The sequence below is a fragment of the Oreochromis aureus genome, linkage group 7 (genome assembly GCF_013358895.1).
Source record: "Oreochromis aureus strain Israel breed Guangdong linkage group 7, ZZ_aureus, whole genome shotgun sequence".
Taxonomy (NCBI): Eukaryota; Metazoa; Chordata; class Actinopteri; order Cichliformes; family Cichlidae; genus Oreochromis; species Oreochromis aureus.
Genome location: NC_052948.1, coordinates 55,315,829 through 55,330,767, shown reverse-complemented (window position 1 = coordinate 55,330,767; position 14,939 = coordinate 55,315,829). Strand labels below are relative to the sequence as shown.

At 39.2% G+C, this 14,939-nt stretch overlaps 1 protein-coding gene across 2 annotated transcripts; it reads right to left on the bottom strand.

Moving 5' to 3' along the window:
• Positions 1–544: 544 nt before the first annotated feature.
• On the bottom strand, positions 545–12,803 carry dcp2 (decapping mRNA 2). Of its 2 annotated transcripts, none has more exons than XM_031738410.2 (11): positions 12,554–12,803; positions 11,043–11,194; positions 10,706–10,833; positions 7,404–7,502; positions 7,155–7,307; positions 5,678–5,790; positions 4,837–4,917; positions 2,983–3,082; positions 2,507–2,596; positions 2,209–2,260; positions 545–1,666 (listed from the first exon to the last, which is right to left on the bottom strand). In XM_031738410.2, exons 1-11 carry the CDS (start codon positions 12,619–12,621, stop codon positions 1,542–1,544), a joined length of 1,161 nt encoding a protein of 386 aa, XP_031594270.1. In that variant the 5' UTR covers positions 12,622–12,803; the 3' UTR covers positions 545–1,541. The 2 variants fall into 2 exon arrangements, with proteins under 2 accessions (XP_031594270.1, XP_031594269.1); XM_031738409.2 differs by having other exon boundaries at positions 2,492–2,596; positions 12,554–12,802.
• Positions 12,804–14,939: the final 2,136 nt, after the last annotated feature.

Genomic DNA, 14,939 nt, shown 5'->3' with positions numbered 1-14,939 from the left:
GAGGGCAGTGGACTTTTGGACCACATTGAAGAGTATTTCTTGATGTATGATTTTATTTTTAGTAAGTTAAATTCTGAGAGTGAAAAAAAGTTTTTATTAACATTCCCATTTAAAGTCAAAACACCCCAAAATTAATTACAGTCAATGGTACAAGTAAGTCCCAGGGATTCACTTTACTAGAAAATACTCTAAAATGGAATGAAATCATCTGTCAAGTGCATAAACCCTTCAAGGAAAATAAGAACTGCTTGACATGTGGTTTGAAAACAGTTACTCTCAGTGAAACTATAATCTATAAAACTGCCCTTGCTTTTGTTTTCTGATGTAGTGGCTCAATGCTGTCATTCTCCACCAAAGTAAATAACCCAAACTTTTCCACTTTTCATGCCAACAAAATACCATAGCAGTCAGATAGTGTTGCTATGACTGAGAACCTTTACAGTTTAGAAATATCACAGGAAACATGGTAAAACATGGTAGATGTGGTAAAAGGCTATAATTAAGACTGTTCGAAACAGACTGAGAAACACAGGTCTAAAGCAGATCGCAAATCAGTCAGACTGAGCTTTAATGATATATGATAAAATCATCTTTGTACATTTGTACATATTTGATGGTGAAAATGCAAACATGACACCAAAATTAGAATTAAAACTATTGTGTATGAGTGCTGCACTACCATGATGCTAATTAAACTGAATGTGAAATTCACTTGTAATTTCGTATTTAAACGGGTAGATATTTGTGCAGTCCTCTACCTTTTTCATTTGAATCGTCTTCAATTCAACTAACTCTAATCAAAATAAAAGCGATATCCTGCTTCATGGTCATTCTCATAATGGCAGACCTTTTCCCTTCTTGGATCTGCAATCATCAGCTTCATATAGTGATTTTAATATTGGCAGTCATAGTGTGATACAGTGACAGAGTAACATGAATTTAATGACATTCAATTTAAAGACAAATTTATTTCTTTCCCAAGTCATTATTCAAAGATGGCATACAAAGTTCTACATTTCTGCATAAAATCTAAAGTTTCTTGAGAGGAAAAAAAGAGGAACACTGTAATATAATTAAGCCAGCTTCACTTTAAAAGACACCGTGCAGAAAATGTTTGCTACTTAACTGAATGACTGGAGGAAACTATTATCTAAATATGTTATAGCTTAAAAGCAATATATAACATGACAAATTCAAAAATGATTTGCTGGCCAAATGCAGTAAGGATTAATTTCCCACTTTTTACTGTCATCATAAATGTACTTAAAAGTTCAAAGTAAATGTTTTCAAAACATCATTTGCCTGTAAAAAGTTACTGATTTACCTGTGTAGTCCTCTACTATGTTTTACCTCTTTCAGCAAAACTTACTCTGTGTTGCCAGTGAGGCAACACACATGCGCATAAAAAGCAAGTCAAGATGAGAAGGAGATGGTTTAGTTACATCCTTAATATCCCTTGTTTACTCATATCCTTAATTTAGAAAGTCTCTTGAGATCAAGGTTTGACGTTACAGAGGATGCACAGATCAGCATCAACGATATCAGTAATCAAAACTCTTCATGATGGCGTCTCTGTCAAATCTGAAATGTAAGAAAGCCTTAGAGGACAGCATTGGCTCATAGTCTCTACTCTCTTGATGACCGCAGGAGCTGCTTGGAGCTGCGTCTGTGAAAAGAAAAACCCGTGATCAGTGATCATCATCTATGAATTAAAATTTGAATGAATTAAATTTGCTATAAATCATGAAAGTCATTTATATAAGATTTATATTACTATACATTTAGTACTGATTAATCAAACAATCAACTGATCTTTTTGTTGACAGATAATACATACATACTTAGGGTAGGATATTGTAGCACTGGATCCATTTGATCTAATCTGAATTATCACCATTATTTCAATAGATTCAGATGAAATTTACTTATAAGCAGTTAGATTTATTGCATACACTCCTATTGTGACCATTACTCCATTAGATAATGATATATTACATGCATTTTATTAACAGTGTTAATAACATGTGATATGAAGGGTGCAGGGAGCATTTGCCATTGCTGACTGTCCAGAAGGCTCTTAGATAAGTTGCAGTGAAAGGACCATCTTGTCTTTTTAAGTGCTCCTTTGGTCAAATAAGTAGAAATAAACCCTCGATCTATGTAAAAGCTTTCGACCAAGTAGAATGTCAGAGTGCTGAAAAATCATACCTCTTTCAAAACTGTCTTGTAGTCTTCGTGGTTGAAGTCTTTTATCTTCCTTCTGTAGAATCAGTTAAAGAGTGTGATGCTGGTAATTCATTAACTATTTACAAGATGCCAAATTTAAATGCTTAATGCTTATTAATATTATATATTCAATCAAAATAGAATCTGAAACCCTTAATATTAGCTAAGTTGCACCAGCAGAAAGTGTATGTGCTGTTTTTGACTGATGATCTTGAGGCTTTTTACTAAAAACCGCTATCTGGACCAAAAATGTTTTTGCACTTACTAATATGGTTTTCACCTGCTGGTTGTTGGCTCCATTGTCACAAAAGCCTTTCTTCAAATAAGGCAAGTCCTGAAATTTCTTCCCATTGCCTTTCACATTTGGTTTCTACAGAGTAAAGAACAGATTTTATGAGATGACTGTGGTTATAATAACAAATGACAGATTCTACTTCCCATCTTATACCTATATAGTAATTACTAATATAGTTAAAACAACAATAAAGTGTAAGATAGACAGTGATATCAGAAGTATTTAATAAAGCCTTGTCAAAATCTGGACTTGAATCACATTGAGTACTCTACATGCAACTAGAACATAACAAATGCCTGTTCATACGTGTTTATCTTTCTCATTTGGACTTGCTGAGACATACATTTTCTATCAGGACATAGGCTGAATGAATCATTACACTTACTGATAGATTCTTTCCCTCATTTTTAATTATCTGCCTGCTGTTATCACATGGTGACTGACTGTAGTCTTTTTCTAACCTGGTTCAATTCAAACTGGCCCAAAGTTTTCTGCTGCTTGTGTTTTGTCCAGCTCTCCCCTTGAAAGGCATCGCTACCTGTGAGATGACGAGATTTTGACCTATGATACAGAAGGAAGAAAAAAAAGAAACTGGATATGTGAAATTGCTGCAATCTATGAAAGTGTGGGAATTTCATTGAATTTCATTTCATGCTTTGATTTGCTTATGTTTATACATAAACAAAACAATGCTTTTAAAAGCATTGAGAGCCCACATGGAGTACTCTCAGTGCTCTATGTGCACATGATGGTAAATTGCTTAGTCTGCTCATCTCAGAGAGACAGAAAAATTCCCAAATATTTCCAAAAACAATCGCAAAAACTAACAGTGTCAACATTATCGTTATTATGCAACCTCACAATCCATTCCTATGCAGGGTTCTAGTGATTGTCTACTTTGACCGTGTGGCTTTCCTTGAATTTCTTGATGATGTTTCTCACTCCAGCTTTTTTACTTTAAGTGCTGTGATAACTCTGCATCTCTTTTATGGGGTTGTTCTGTGGCTCAGGGAAGGGTGTGCAGTGGGTTCCAGGAGCAGTGCCAGGGAAGGCTATTTCAGTTGCACGCCAGAGAGTCGGAGAGTCAAGGACGTCAGAGCTGGCTGATCTGTGGTCTGTGAACTGTTGCATTGTAAATAAAGTATAATCTGCACTGTGAGCCCAAATAGTCTGTGAGTCTGTTTGGGGCTAAGATTACACAAAGCCTGTTACAAAATCCATGTCCTTCTTTGTGAGGATCAACAGTTGTTTTTACTTGACTTCACAAGGTTTCAGCATCACAAGGCTAAAGCACATCATTGCACAGTAGTGCTTTGTGGTATGGCTCAATAATTTTTTATTTTTTTTATTTTTTTTTTTAGGGATCAAATAATATTGACCCTGTCCATTTTTTTCTGAAATAAGTTTCTTATTATGTGCGAATAGAGACAATTGATGCTTTCCAAAGAATAAACCTGCTCTGTTAAAAAAGCACTTGGGAAAATTTAGATGAAAACTTTCAATTTCATAGGGGGGCTTGTGGATGCATGTCTCTAGATTTTTTAAGGACACCAAAGAACCTAGAGACAAAGCTACCTAGGGACAAAAAAACCCAAACAATATTTAAGAAATGGAATAATATTCTATATGAATGGGTCAATGTGCCTTGTAGTCTTACATGCTTTGAATGGTAAATGGTAAAACTAGAAAAGCCTGCTGCTAGGACTGAGGCGAATGTGTCAAGCTACCAGAAGGTATAAATCTCGGTAGAGCTGACGGGAATGGCGGAGTTGGTGATACCTGACATGATAGATGGCTGCCCCTCCCTGAACCTGCTTGTGCCAGAGGTTTACTGTGAAAAGGGAATTCCTACTTTCGCCAAATGCTTGGTAATAGAGGATCGGCTGATTGTCGGAGTTTTTCTTTAAAGCCTGGTGCGGACATGAACACAGACGGGTGGAGATCTGACAGCTGAGTAGTCATTCCTGTCATACCTCTTTGAAGTCCACTGCCTGGGCGTGTTTGTAGCTCTGGGATTGTGATGTAAATTTTCTATAGACGAGTCTGTGCAATCAAAAAAACAAGTAGGCACACGGAAGTTGGCATTGACCCTTGCCGTCACTATCGGATGACAAAATTAACGTAACAGGGACCCAAGCAGACCCTACCGGACTCATAGATTTAAAACTTATAAAACCTACTTAATATTGCAGGGTCTTTACCCTATAAAATAATGCGCCTTAAGGTAAAAGTTATTGTGATTAGGCCTTATATAAATACAACTGAATTGAACTGACTACTGTGTGGGATTTCTGTTGCAGAATTGTTTTTTTTACCGAATGTTGCTGATGTTTGCAAAGTCGTCATCACTGTCTGTTGACTCGCCTTTCCTCCGGCTAATCCAGTCTCGCAGTGGTCTACACAAGTAAAGCAGAAGATCTGCCATTAGACATACAATCAAAAACATGACAAACAAACAAGACGCAAAATTTTATTTAGACAGTTCAGAGGTTTGACAGACTTCATGGATGTGTTTTTTTAGATCATCTGATCCATCTGATCCATATTGATTTCAGAGCAGCTGGTACTTTTGATCCATTTCTCCCTCCATGAACTTGTTCATTTACTATTATGGATTTCATGCCAATTTCACTGAATATTTAAACTCAGTACATGAAACCACATCTTCACACTGACATTCTGACCCTGGGGAGTACCCAAACCTATGGATGTGTAAAAGGAGATGAGCTGAGATGAAAAATACTTTATTCGTCCGTCGTATATTTGGGAAATTACTTTGTTACAATAATAACTATATTACAAAGAGTAATGATGATCATCTTAGTGTGACAAAGAAATTGACATTTCTTCTCCACACAAGCCCATTGTGAGACTAAAGAGAGCACGCAACTTCTAGGAAGTGCTGGTAGAAGTAGAGGTATTATATGGTATAAGTACTAAAATTGGCCCAGTGTCAGTGCAACCTTTTTTTCAAGTCTTTACGATAAGCTAGGCTCAACACATTTCACCTGAATTTCAAACAGACACAAGAGTGATATTTATTTGCTCATCTTATTACCAAAAAGAAACCAAACGTATGTGTCTTGCTATAACTGAAAGCTATCAGTGGATAATTGGACAATAGAAATGATTAGATGTTGTTTTCTAGAAACACACCTTATAAATGGAATGGCCATGAAAAACCTGTTTGGGGCAAGTCCAAGTTTAGACTTTGGGGTCATGTCATTCCTGTGACAGGGAAGCTTCTCAATAGGAAACCATTCAATGTTCTACAAGAAAAGCAAAAAAACAAAACAAAAAGCAAAAACAAAGTAAAAGTTTAAACATTTGTGTCAGCTACAGACAGTACAGATCAAGGACCAGAAAACTTCTGCTTCACTGCAACAGCGAATAATCTTCACATACATTAACAGATGACTGACTACAGCTTGAGGGAATTGACAGTATTGTGAATTAGCAAAATGCCACAAATGCAAAAAGTCTAAGCCATTGAGAGTAAGGTTTTTTCAATTTTTCAATCAACACAGTCATGATCATTGCAATCTGTTAAGACTAGTGCATATAGTGTCACAGACATGATAAGGGTGTTTGCAGGAGCAGTGGACAAAAACAATACAGCCTCTTTTGTTCACTATCCACAGGTTGTGACCATAGATGAGGGTTGTAGATATATCGACTGGTAAATGGACAATTTCACGCTCAGCTCTATTTTCATCACAACAAACCATTTCAGTGTATTTATAACTGCACATGCGGGCCCAATTCCTCTGCCATTTCCCTGCTCCCCTCTTCCCTCGCTCGTGAACAAGACTCCAAGATACTTAAACTCCTCCACTTGGGGCAGTGACTCGTCACTTACCTGGAGATGGCACACTACCATTTTTCTGGCTGAGAACCATGCCTTGGACATGGAGGTGCTTTAGCTTTAGCATGCTGTCTTGGCAGATGCTTGCAAAAAACCAAAATTGTGTTAGCAGTATAATGCAGTTGTTTCTGTCCTGGATGCATTTTTCCACTTTACCATTTATCTTGTCCTTTTGTGTAATAAAAATAAATATCCATATGTCTCTTTATTTTCCTCCTCTGACACACAAACTGAAATCTGCTGATTGTAGTGCGAGTGCAAGAAACGATAAGCGGAATCGATATGCAGGCAGACTAACAATTTCAAGGAACTGGACAACTGGGACCCAGTTTTCTAGAAGAACGGGTGCTCGATTCCTCTCCCCACCTTTATTGATAAAGTGAGGAATTCAGTCATCCAGAAAGGAGTCAGAGTAGAGCCACTATTCATCCTCATCAAAAAGAACTAGCTGAGGTGGTTTGAAGGTGGTTTGAACTATGATCCCTAAACCACCTTATATGAACATCCCTGGTAAGGTGTTCTGAGTGTGTCCTACTAGGAAAAGACCCAGGACATATTGGAGAGATTACACCTCTTAGCTGGCCTAAAAAGGTGTCAGCTAAGAGCTGGAGGAGGTGGATAAGGAGAGAGCTCTGGGCTTCTCTGTTCCCTCCTTTTTATTCAGTGCATTTTAATTCATTTTCATCCTGAAAGTGACAAAAGAGGCATTGCACCAGCTCAAGATATTAATAAATCTGGACCCAAAGGTAGAAAAAATGTTTTTTTTACCCTTATCTCTTTTCTAGTTTTGGGGTTGAACTTTGTATCCTTGGACACTCCTGGTATGATGTAGAGCCGCACTAGTTGGTCAGTGATTTTCTGCTCTATGTAAACATCTTTGCAGATACGGTTCTTGATGTCAAAACCCGTCTCCTCCAACACCTGGAAAGCAACCATCATTATCAAATAAGAACTAAAGGCATTTTAAGATATGTGACTTTTATTGCTTTAAATTGATATAAGAACTGCCTGACTTACTTCACGAACTGCACAGTCATTTGGCGCTTCATCCTCATTAACCTTCCCCTTTGGAAAGCCCCAACCAGATTTTGCAAGGTAGCCCTGAACAAGCAGTACCTGAAATTGAAATAAAACAAAAGACCAGTTAGTTGAAGCACAAAGAATTCTTTTCATTCACCAAACACATGCACAAGTGTTCACAGGCCTCATACACTTGATAATTTACAAAAGAGGCAGCCCCTCTCCCCAAAACATCAGTGTCTCCCTGGCAGAAGACTTAAATCGGTTCTTTGCCAGGTGTGAGGAACACACTGATTCCATCTGACAACAGCATGAAACCCCTCGCTGTATAACAGCACAAGGTGAGACAGGTGCTTAGCGCAGTGAACCAGAGGAAGGCTGCCGGCCCTGATGGTGTGCCGGGTAGGCTACTCAAGGCATGTTCTGACCAACTTACAGAAGTCTGCACAAAGATCTTCAACACATTCTTAGCACAAGCCAATATCCCACCCTGCCTGAAGTCTGCAATCATCCTCCCTCTGTCTAAGAAATCCACCCCTGACAGCCTGACTGACTACAAACAGGTTGCACTGTTGCTATGAAGTGTTTTGAGAGGCTGGTATTAAAACACATCAAAGCCAGAAGCCAGCCAAAGCCTTATCCTGAGACAAAGGAGTTTGCAAAGAAAAGCGTCTGGACTTCTTTAAGTTGCTTGAAGACGTTTCACCTCTCATCCGAGAAGCTTCTTCAGTTCTAAGGTCAAATGGCCGAGAGTCCCAGATTTAAACCCAGTGGGAGTATCCCCCCAAGGAGGGACAAAGGACCCCCTGGTGATCCTCTAATCACATGCGCCCAGGTGTGAAAGCGGGTGTGGGACCTTATCAGCCAGGGTTTCGGGTGAGCCCATTGTGAAACCTGGCCCCACCTTGTCATGTGAATTCCTGAGGTCAGATGGCCCAGGATGTGAGTGGGCGTTAAGGCGTCTGGGGAGGGAACTCAAAACTGGATTATAGATGGCAGACAGTTGGTGTCGTAAACCACCGCCTCTGTTCAAAGATGGTCGCTCACAGTGGACATAGATGGCCTCTTTCACTCCTCTTTCAAACCATCTGTCCTCTCTGTCCAAAATGTGAACATTGGCATCCTCGAAAGAGTGTCCTTTATTTAGAACTGAAGAAGCTTCTCGGATGAGAGGTGAAACGTCTTCAAGCAACTTAAAGAAGTCCAGACGCTTTTCTTTGCAAACTCCTTTGACTACGATGACCTGGATGACTGAGAACCTTCACAGACTTATCCTGAGACCCACACCAGTTCACTCACAGGCAAAATCGAATGGAGAAACCACGTGTGAATGCTCTTCAGCAACTTTAATAAACTACTCATAAACAAACTGTCTGCCCTGAGCCCGGTTCTATACTCACTATACACTCATGATTCACACCAATCCACACCACTAATTTCATCATAGATTTCACAGATGACTCCAACATAGTTGGACTCATCCAGAGGCTGTCCACCTGGTGCTCTGTGAACAGCCTGACCTTCAACACAAAGAAAAAGAAGGAAGTCATCACTGATTTCAGGGAGTACAGAGCAGACCATCTCCCTTTATACATCAACGGAGACTGTAGACAGGGTCCAGGATTTCTGACTCCTAGGAACCCACATAGCAGAGAACATCTCCTGGACTGCTCACACCACCGCCACAGTGAAGAAAACTCAGCAGTGCTGGCACTTCCCTGGAGTCCTGAAGAGAAACAGGTTGCAGCCGGAGCTCCTGGTGAGAGCCTGCTATCATACTGCATCACAGTGTGGTATGCAAGCTCCTCATCCACAGACAAAAAAAAAAAAAAGACTACAGCACATCATAAACACAGCACAAAAAAAAGTCACTGGCTGCCACCTCTCATCCTTCCGGCAAATTGCGGTTAAACACTACATCAGCAGGGGCATAGAAATCGTCACTGGCTCTTCACATCCAGGCCATGACCTGTTCCAAATGTTGCCCTCAGGCAAGCGCTTCAGGTCTCTGAAGACAAGAACCAGTAGGCTCAACAGTTTATTCCCATAGGCAATAATAACCCTGAACAAAAACAACTACACAAAAACAGTTCAAGTGCAATAATTACAAACAATCAGTGTGTAATTACTTTACTGTGTCAAATCTGTTCTCAATGTGAATAAGAATAATATGGAGATTTTTTAAATATTCATTTTTAGTATTTATTACAATCCACATTTAAATTAATCTTTTTCCTACTTTTTGTTTATTTATTTGTTCACACTGCTTACATGTGAGACACATATCTGTGTGTGTTTGGTCACCAACTGGGTGATGTGATTCAAATGTCACTGTGTTTTCAAATGCAGTGACAATAGAGGCTTTGAAATGAATTGATACATATCCCTGAACAGGGTCCATCATCCATATCACAGTGGGAGACATCCAAGAAAGAGTCAAGCATGAAGAGTTGGATAGCGCCAGGCGCTGACATGATCCACACCTACAGCCTACAGAAGCTAACTGTGCTTCATGAGTGCCTGACAGCATAAATGAACCAGCTGCTAATGGATGAGACACAAACAGAATGGCTAACTGAAGGCCGGAAAGTCCTGACCCTCAAGGATTCCCAGAATGGACCGGTCCTATCCAACTACCAGCCATGAGCCTACCTCAGCGCAACATCTCAGACATCATAGCCGCGTTGCATGTGCATTGCATTACTGTACATATTGTTATAGCATCCCAATTATAGGAAAATAGCATGGCTTCAAGGTTTTGTATGAAAAACATAGCCCCCACGAGTACAGCAGGCCTGTAGCAATTTTGATGTAGAAGCCAAACCACATTTCTACACATCCAGAGTCATTGTGTGATGCATGCTAGCCCAAAAAGAGGATTTTAATTCCTCAAACAAAAAGCACCTACCAAATATTCAATACATTTTTCTGCCCACTACAAACCCAGGAACATTATTTACCATTTAAATTATAAGAATCTGTTGCAGTCAATACCATTTGTTATTCTGGAAGTTTAGAAAACATTTTCAAATAAACTAGGCCCCATCCTAGAATCTACTATGCAGATTTCCTTAAGAATCAAGTACCAAAACGATAGGGTCCACAGAATAACAATATTCCACTTCCACACTAATTACCACACCACTTGCTGAGATTTTTTGCCATATTGAGGAGTTATTTTCTCTAAGTGCTACCAGATCTCAACATACAAATACAATACTGTCACTAATTAACACGGTGGCTAAAACAGAGGAAAAGAATTCACAGCCATTGCAGTGCATGAGTATACAACAACTCACATTTTCAAGGGATTCATCTAGAATGATTGCACCATAAGTGGGTACACCCATTTTGTACTCCTTCCACTGCTCAAGAACTTTCTGCACATCCTCTCCGTGAGGCAACAGAAATGGACAGTGATGGAACAGTTTGCAGCAGTCAAGAAAAATTATCTCTGCTAAAATGAAATAACATAAACAGCAACTACACCTCACATGATCATCCGAAGAGGTGCATGGACAACTACACTGCCTATTGTCATTACAAAAAATGCCTTCAAAAGTAATACACATTATAAAAAACAGATTTTAAAAAAAATCACAAGTTATTTAAAATCTCTGTAACATGTAAGGATATCAGCTTTGGCAAAGTCTCTTATCCCGCAGTGAGGAGCTCCTGGAGTGTTTTGCATGCAGAAGTCCAGGTAGAACCAGTGGGCTAGCTCGATCTGGAAGCAAACTCGGATAGCATTGTCCCTTTCCTCACTGGGGATGTGCAGGATGAACCGGCTGGGGAAGCACAAACAATAAAGAAATGGGATTAGGACCAGAAACTGTATGTAGAGCTTCTCCTTTCACAGTACTGTCATTATACTTTGTGTTGCTCTGCATGCATTTATGGTCGACTCTGTGTTGGTACTGTTTCTTGTTACTTCATGCTGCGTTTTTTCCATTTTAAAGCTGAAAGGATGGGCATTAACCAGATTCTAACAAATTAACTGCAGACAAACAGTTTGCATGGGAAAATGAGAAAAACTTTGCTAATGCTGAGAGGTGCTTTCTCTGTGATTCTTGTAAACAACGCTGAACATGTATTACCAAAACATTCCTTGACGAAGGGCTATTTCCTTCTAATGCTGTTTTTGTTTGTTGAGCATCTGGTTATATTTAGGGGGTTAGGCATTCAAGTGTGATATGACTGGAGTCCATCTTAAGACATTTGTATCCATATTCGGCTGTATAATCAACCAAATATACTTAGTAGCTTTGCTTTGCTGCTAAACAAATCTGTTTCAGTCTGTGTATCTACTGGATCAGTACTGGTAGCGTTGTTCCTCCAGTTAACAGTTGAAAGCTTCTTGGCGAACAATAGGAACATGTGCTTTTTTCTTACAGCATTTTACTCTAAGTACCAACACCACAGGGTACGTAGAATAATAAGATTCTCCCCTTTCATATCCTGCCAATATCCCAGGCCCTCTCCTCAGTCAGCACATTTAATTCAAGTTCCCACTTTTCTTTTATACTGAGGGTGTTTAGTGCCATGTCATTTACTAGTGTCCTATAGATGTGTGAGATACGAATCCTAGTCGTCAGATGTTTTTCAGTTACCGTAATAACATATTAGTCAATACTCGTTCATCATTTCAAGCTTTCCCACTCACAGTGCCGAGGGTGTAGTGCCTTAGATGTAGGTAGCAAATCAAAACTTATGGGAGACGTGCAAATTGGTACTGTAATTGAGCAAATGACATTATTACCACGAAGTCAAAGTTATTGTATTCAAGCCTTTATTGTTTGAATCCATTACCCTACGACGATGGGTGGAAACTGATGTTACCAGCCACTGGATTAACTCGTGATACAGTGCTTCGCCCAGGCTCCTTCTAAAAGGGTGGATTTCGGTTTGATGTAGTGGTCATCCTACGGATAAATAATATTCAGTGCACCCTTTACTGTGTTCACAGTACACACACTGACTGAGCTACGGAGAGCTACAAAGATAATACCATGCGCCATAGACGCCACAGCTCTTGATCCTGGACTTCTGTTCATCGTGATACCACTGAATCGGTTTTTGTGATAACAATTAAATCTCAATTTAAAGTAAATAACAGTGTTAGAGGTCCCCAGGAAACGCCAAGTTACCTGCAGAGATCGTCCAATACGCTGGAGGGTATCTCCACTCTTTTTGTTTCCATGTTGGTGCCCGACATCCTGATTCCTTCTCACCATCCAAGTACAAAAGCCATTAGAGTCGCACACTAGTCCATCGTTTTTAGTTTACGTTCTAATTCTAGCGCGATAAAGCTCCAGCTTCAAACAAACTAGGAAAGAGCAGCTTTCACTAACTACCAATTCGCCGTGCTCCTCCGGAATATGATGTTGAGGTTGCGTTCAAGTCATGTAGGATAGATGAAAATACATTGAAAGATAGTGGTTTAGAGGAGAGACGGGTACTAATTCAGCTGTGTGACTGTGGGCGTAAGAAAAACAACTTTTTGTTTGTAGATGAAAACACTACACAATAATATTATACACCAACACAATGCCCGCTGAATGTGAGTTTATTTACACAGAATAGTGGACTTTTCCTGATTTGTGGTATTTCGAATGTTATATATCGGATCCATCACAAAAAGTTGACTCTCACAGGAAACTCGGACTCTCCCGTGGTGCCAACGCGAACGCCATGTACAAATTAGAAGTTTATTATTACAACATCTTGAAATAACATGAACGCCACGTTAGTTCACAACCGGAAGTTCATCATTTGGCTTCCCTTTCGGTCACATGATGAGCTCAGTCTGAAGCATTTTTTTTTCTTTCGATGAACTTTATTTGTCAACAATAATATAAACATATAAGGCACCGTTATTAATGCATCTATTCGGTTGAGCATTACAACAAGAGAAAAAGAAACACCAAAAAAAAAAAAAAAAAAAAAACCCGTGAAAAACCAAAAGAAAGAAACACGACAAAAAAGGGCAATGTAGAATTTGAGAACATAGGTACAAACAGTGTTAACAAAAAGGGAAATCATGATCCACATCTCAGATAGGGAGGCCTCCTTTTAACATAAATTGAACATATTGGTAAATGGTAAATGAACTTAAATTGAAACTTATTGAATAATACAACACGTTTACGGGCTTTCTTGTCATTTACAAGTTTCAGCGACTTACTCCAAAGTTCTGCAGCATGGGTTAGTTAGTCATGGGGCTCTTGTGGCGCAACTCCAAAAGAAGAGCTGGCTCTTTTGGGTCCCAAATGGCTCTAAATTTATCATCATCTGTAGCCTCATATTTTAGCTTTAATTGGCAAATATGAATGCTTTGTGTTTTGATAAACCCTTTTGCATTTAGTGTTTGTATGAGAAGCCTTATAATTGCCAAATTTTATGTATTTGTTCTGTTACAAAAGCAGGCATTCTTACTTTTGTTTAATATTTTAATCAAACTTTTCATTTTAATTCAACACAAAAACAAAACACTGCAAACAAATCCAAAGAACAGAAACAGAACCAAACTCAGTAGCCAAATAGTATGTCCCTAATGCAGGTTGACATTCAGAAAAATGCTGCTTCATTTACGGTTGTCAGTCATATGAGTTTTTGCGATACACTTGCACTGTCATCCTCACCGCTGTCTACCGTCTCACTCACTGACTGAGGGGTAATGACGTGAGGAGCAACCCTGAAAAGTTGATACTTCATTTCATGTTGCAGGATCAAATCCCATATTAAAATACCAATATCTGATTGGATTAAATTTGTTTTCTCACTCATGGTCTTAGAGAGACCAAGACTAGTCTTCCCTGCACCTTCTTCACATATGATGGGAGGCCAACTGTGTAGATAATTGTTAAGCTCTGAGGTTGTTTACCATAGCACTAGGATCTTGTCCTGCTTCAGACAGGCTGAAAATACACTGGGGTCAGCATCCACTGACCCCACTCTGTGATGTCGTGGCCTACCACTTTGGGAATGACAGCAACTCGGACACAATCGGTTTAACTTTGTTATACCACCTCTAACGTTTGACTGTGAAACATTGGGTAGCAACGAAATTTCACAATTTGGACTTGTTGGACAGGTGGCACCTATCACACTGGAAGTCACCAAACTCCTCCTTTCTTTCCCAAATTCTTGTAGAAGCATTCTGCTGGCCTAGGTGCTTGATAACTACAGCCATGGAGGTGACTAGAACACCTACATTTATGGATTTGGATGGGTGAGAGAATACTTTTGGCATCATAGTGTATAATTCAGGATCACAGACAGCTGTTTAGCACAGTCCTCAATAATAATTATATAATTACTTTATAACATCTGTCTTTCTTTTAGACCAATGACTGTCCAATAACTCCAGGGGTAACAGAAAATGAAAAGAGAAAATATTCAATAAGTGATCCTTGCTGATATCCAAGATCAAAGAAGACAAGCCAGATTGCTTTGAGAGGCGAAAGTACAACTGAGAAAACCTCTTGTGGGTTTTTGTTTCCATTGTAGGTTAAAATAAAATAATAAGTTTTG

What these genes read in the sequence shown, in the direction of transcription:
- dcp2 (XM_031738409.2), bottom strand. Translation starts at nt 12,621, where the DNA reads ATGTCGGGCACCAACATGGAAACAAAAAGAGTGGAGATACCCTCCAGC. An exon ending in ATGGCCATTCCATTTATAAG is followed by an intron (nt 4,918 to 5,677) that starts GTGTGTTTCTAG and finishes TTACTTGTGTAG; the next exon opens with ACCACTGCGAGACTGGATTA. An exon ending in GCCAGTTTGAATTGAACCAG is followed by an intron (nt 2,597 to 2,982) that starts GTTAGAAAAAGA and finishes TTTACTCTGTAG; the next exon opens with AAACCAAATGTGAAAGGCAA.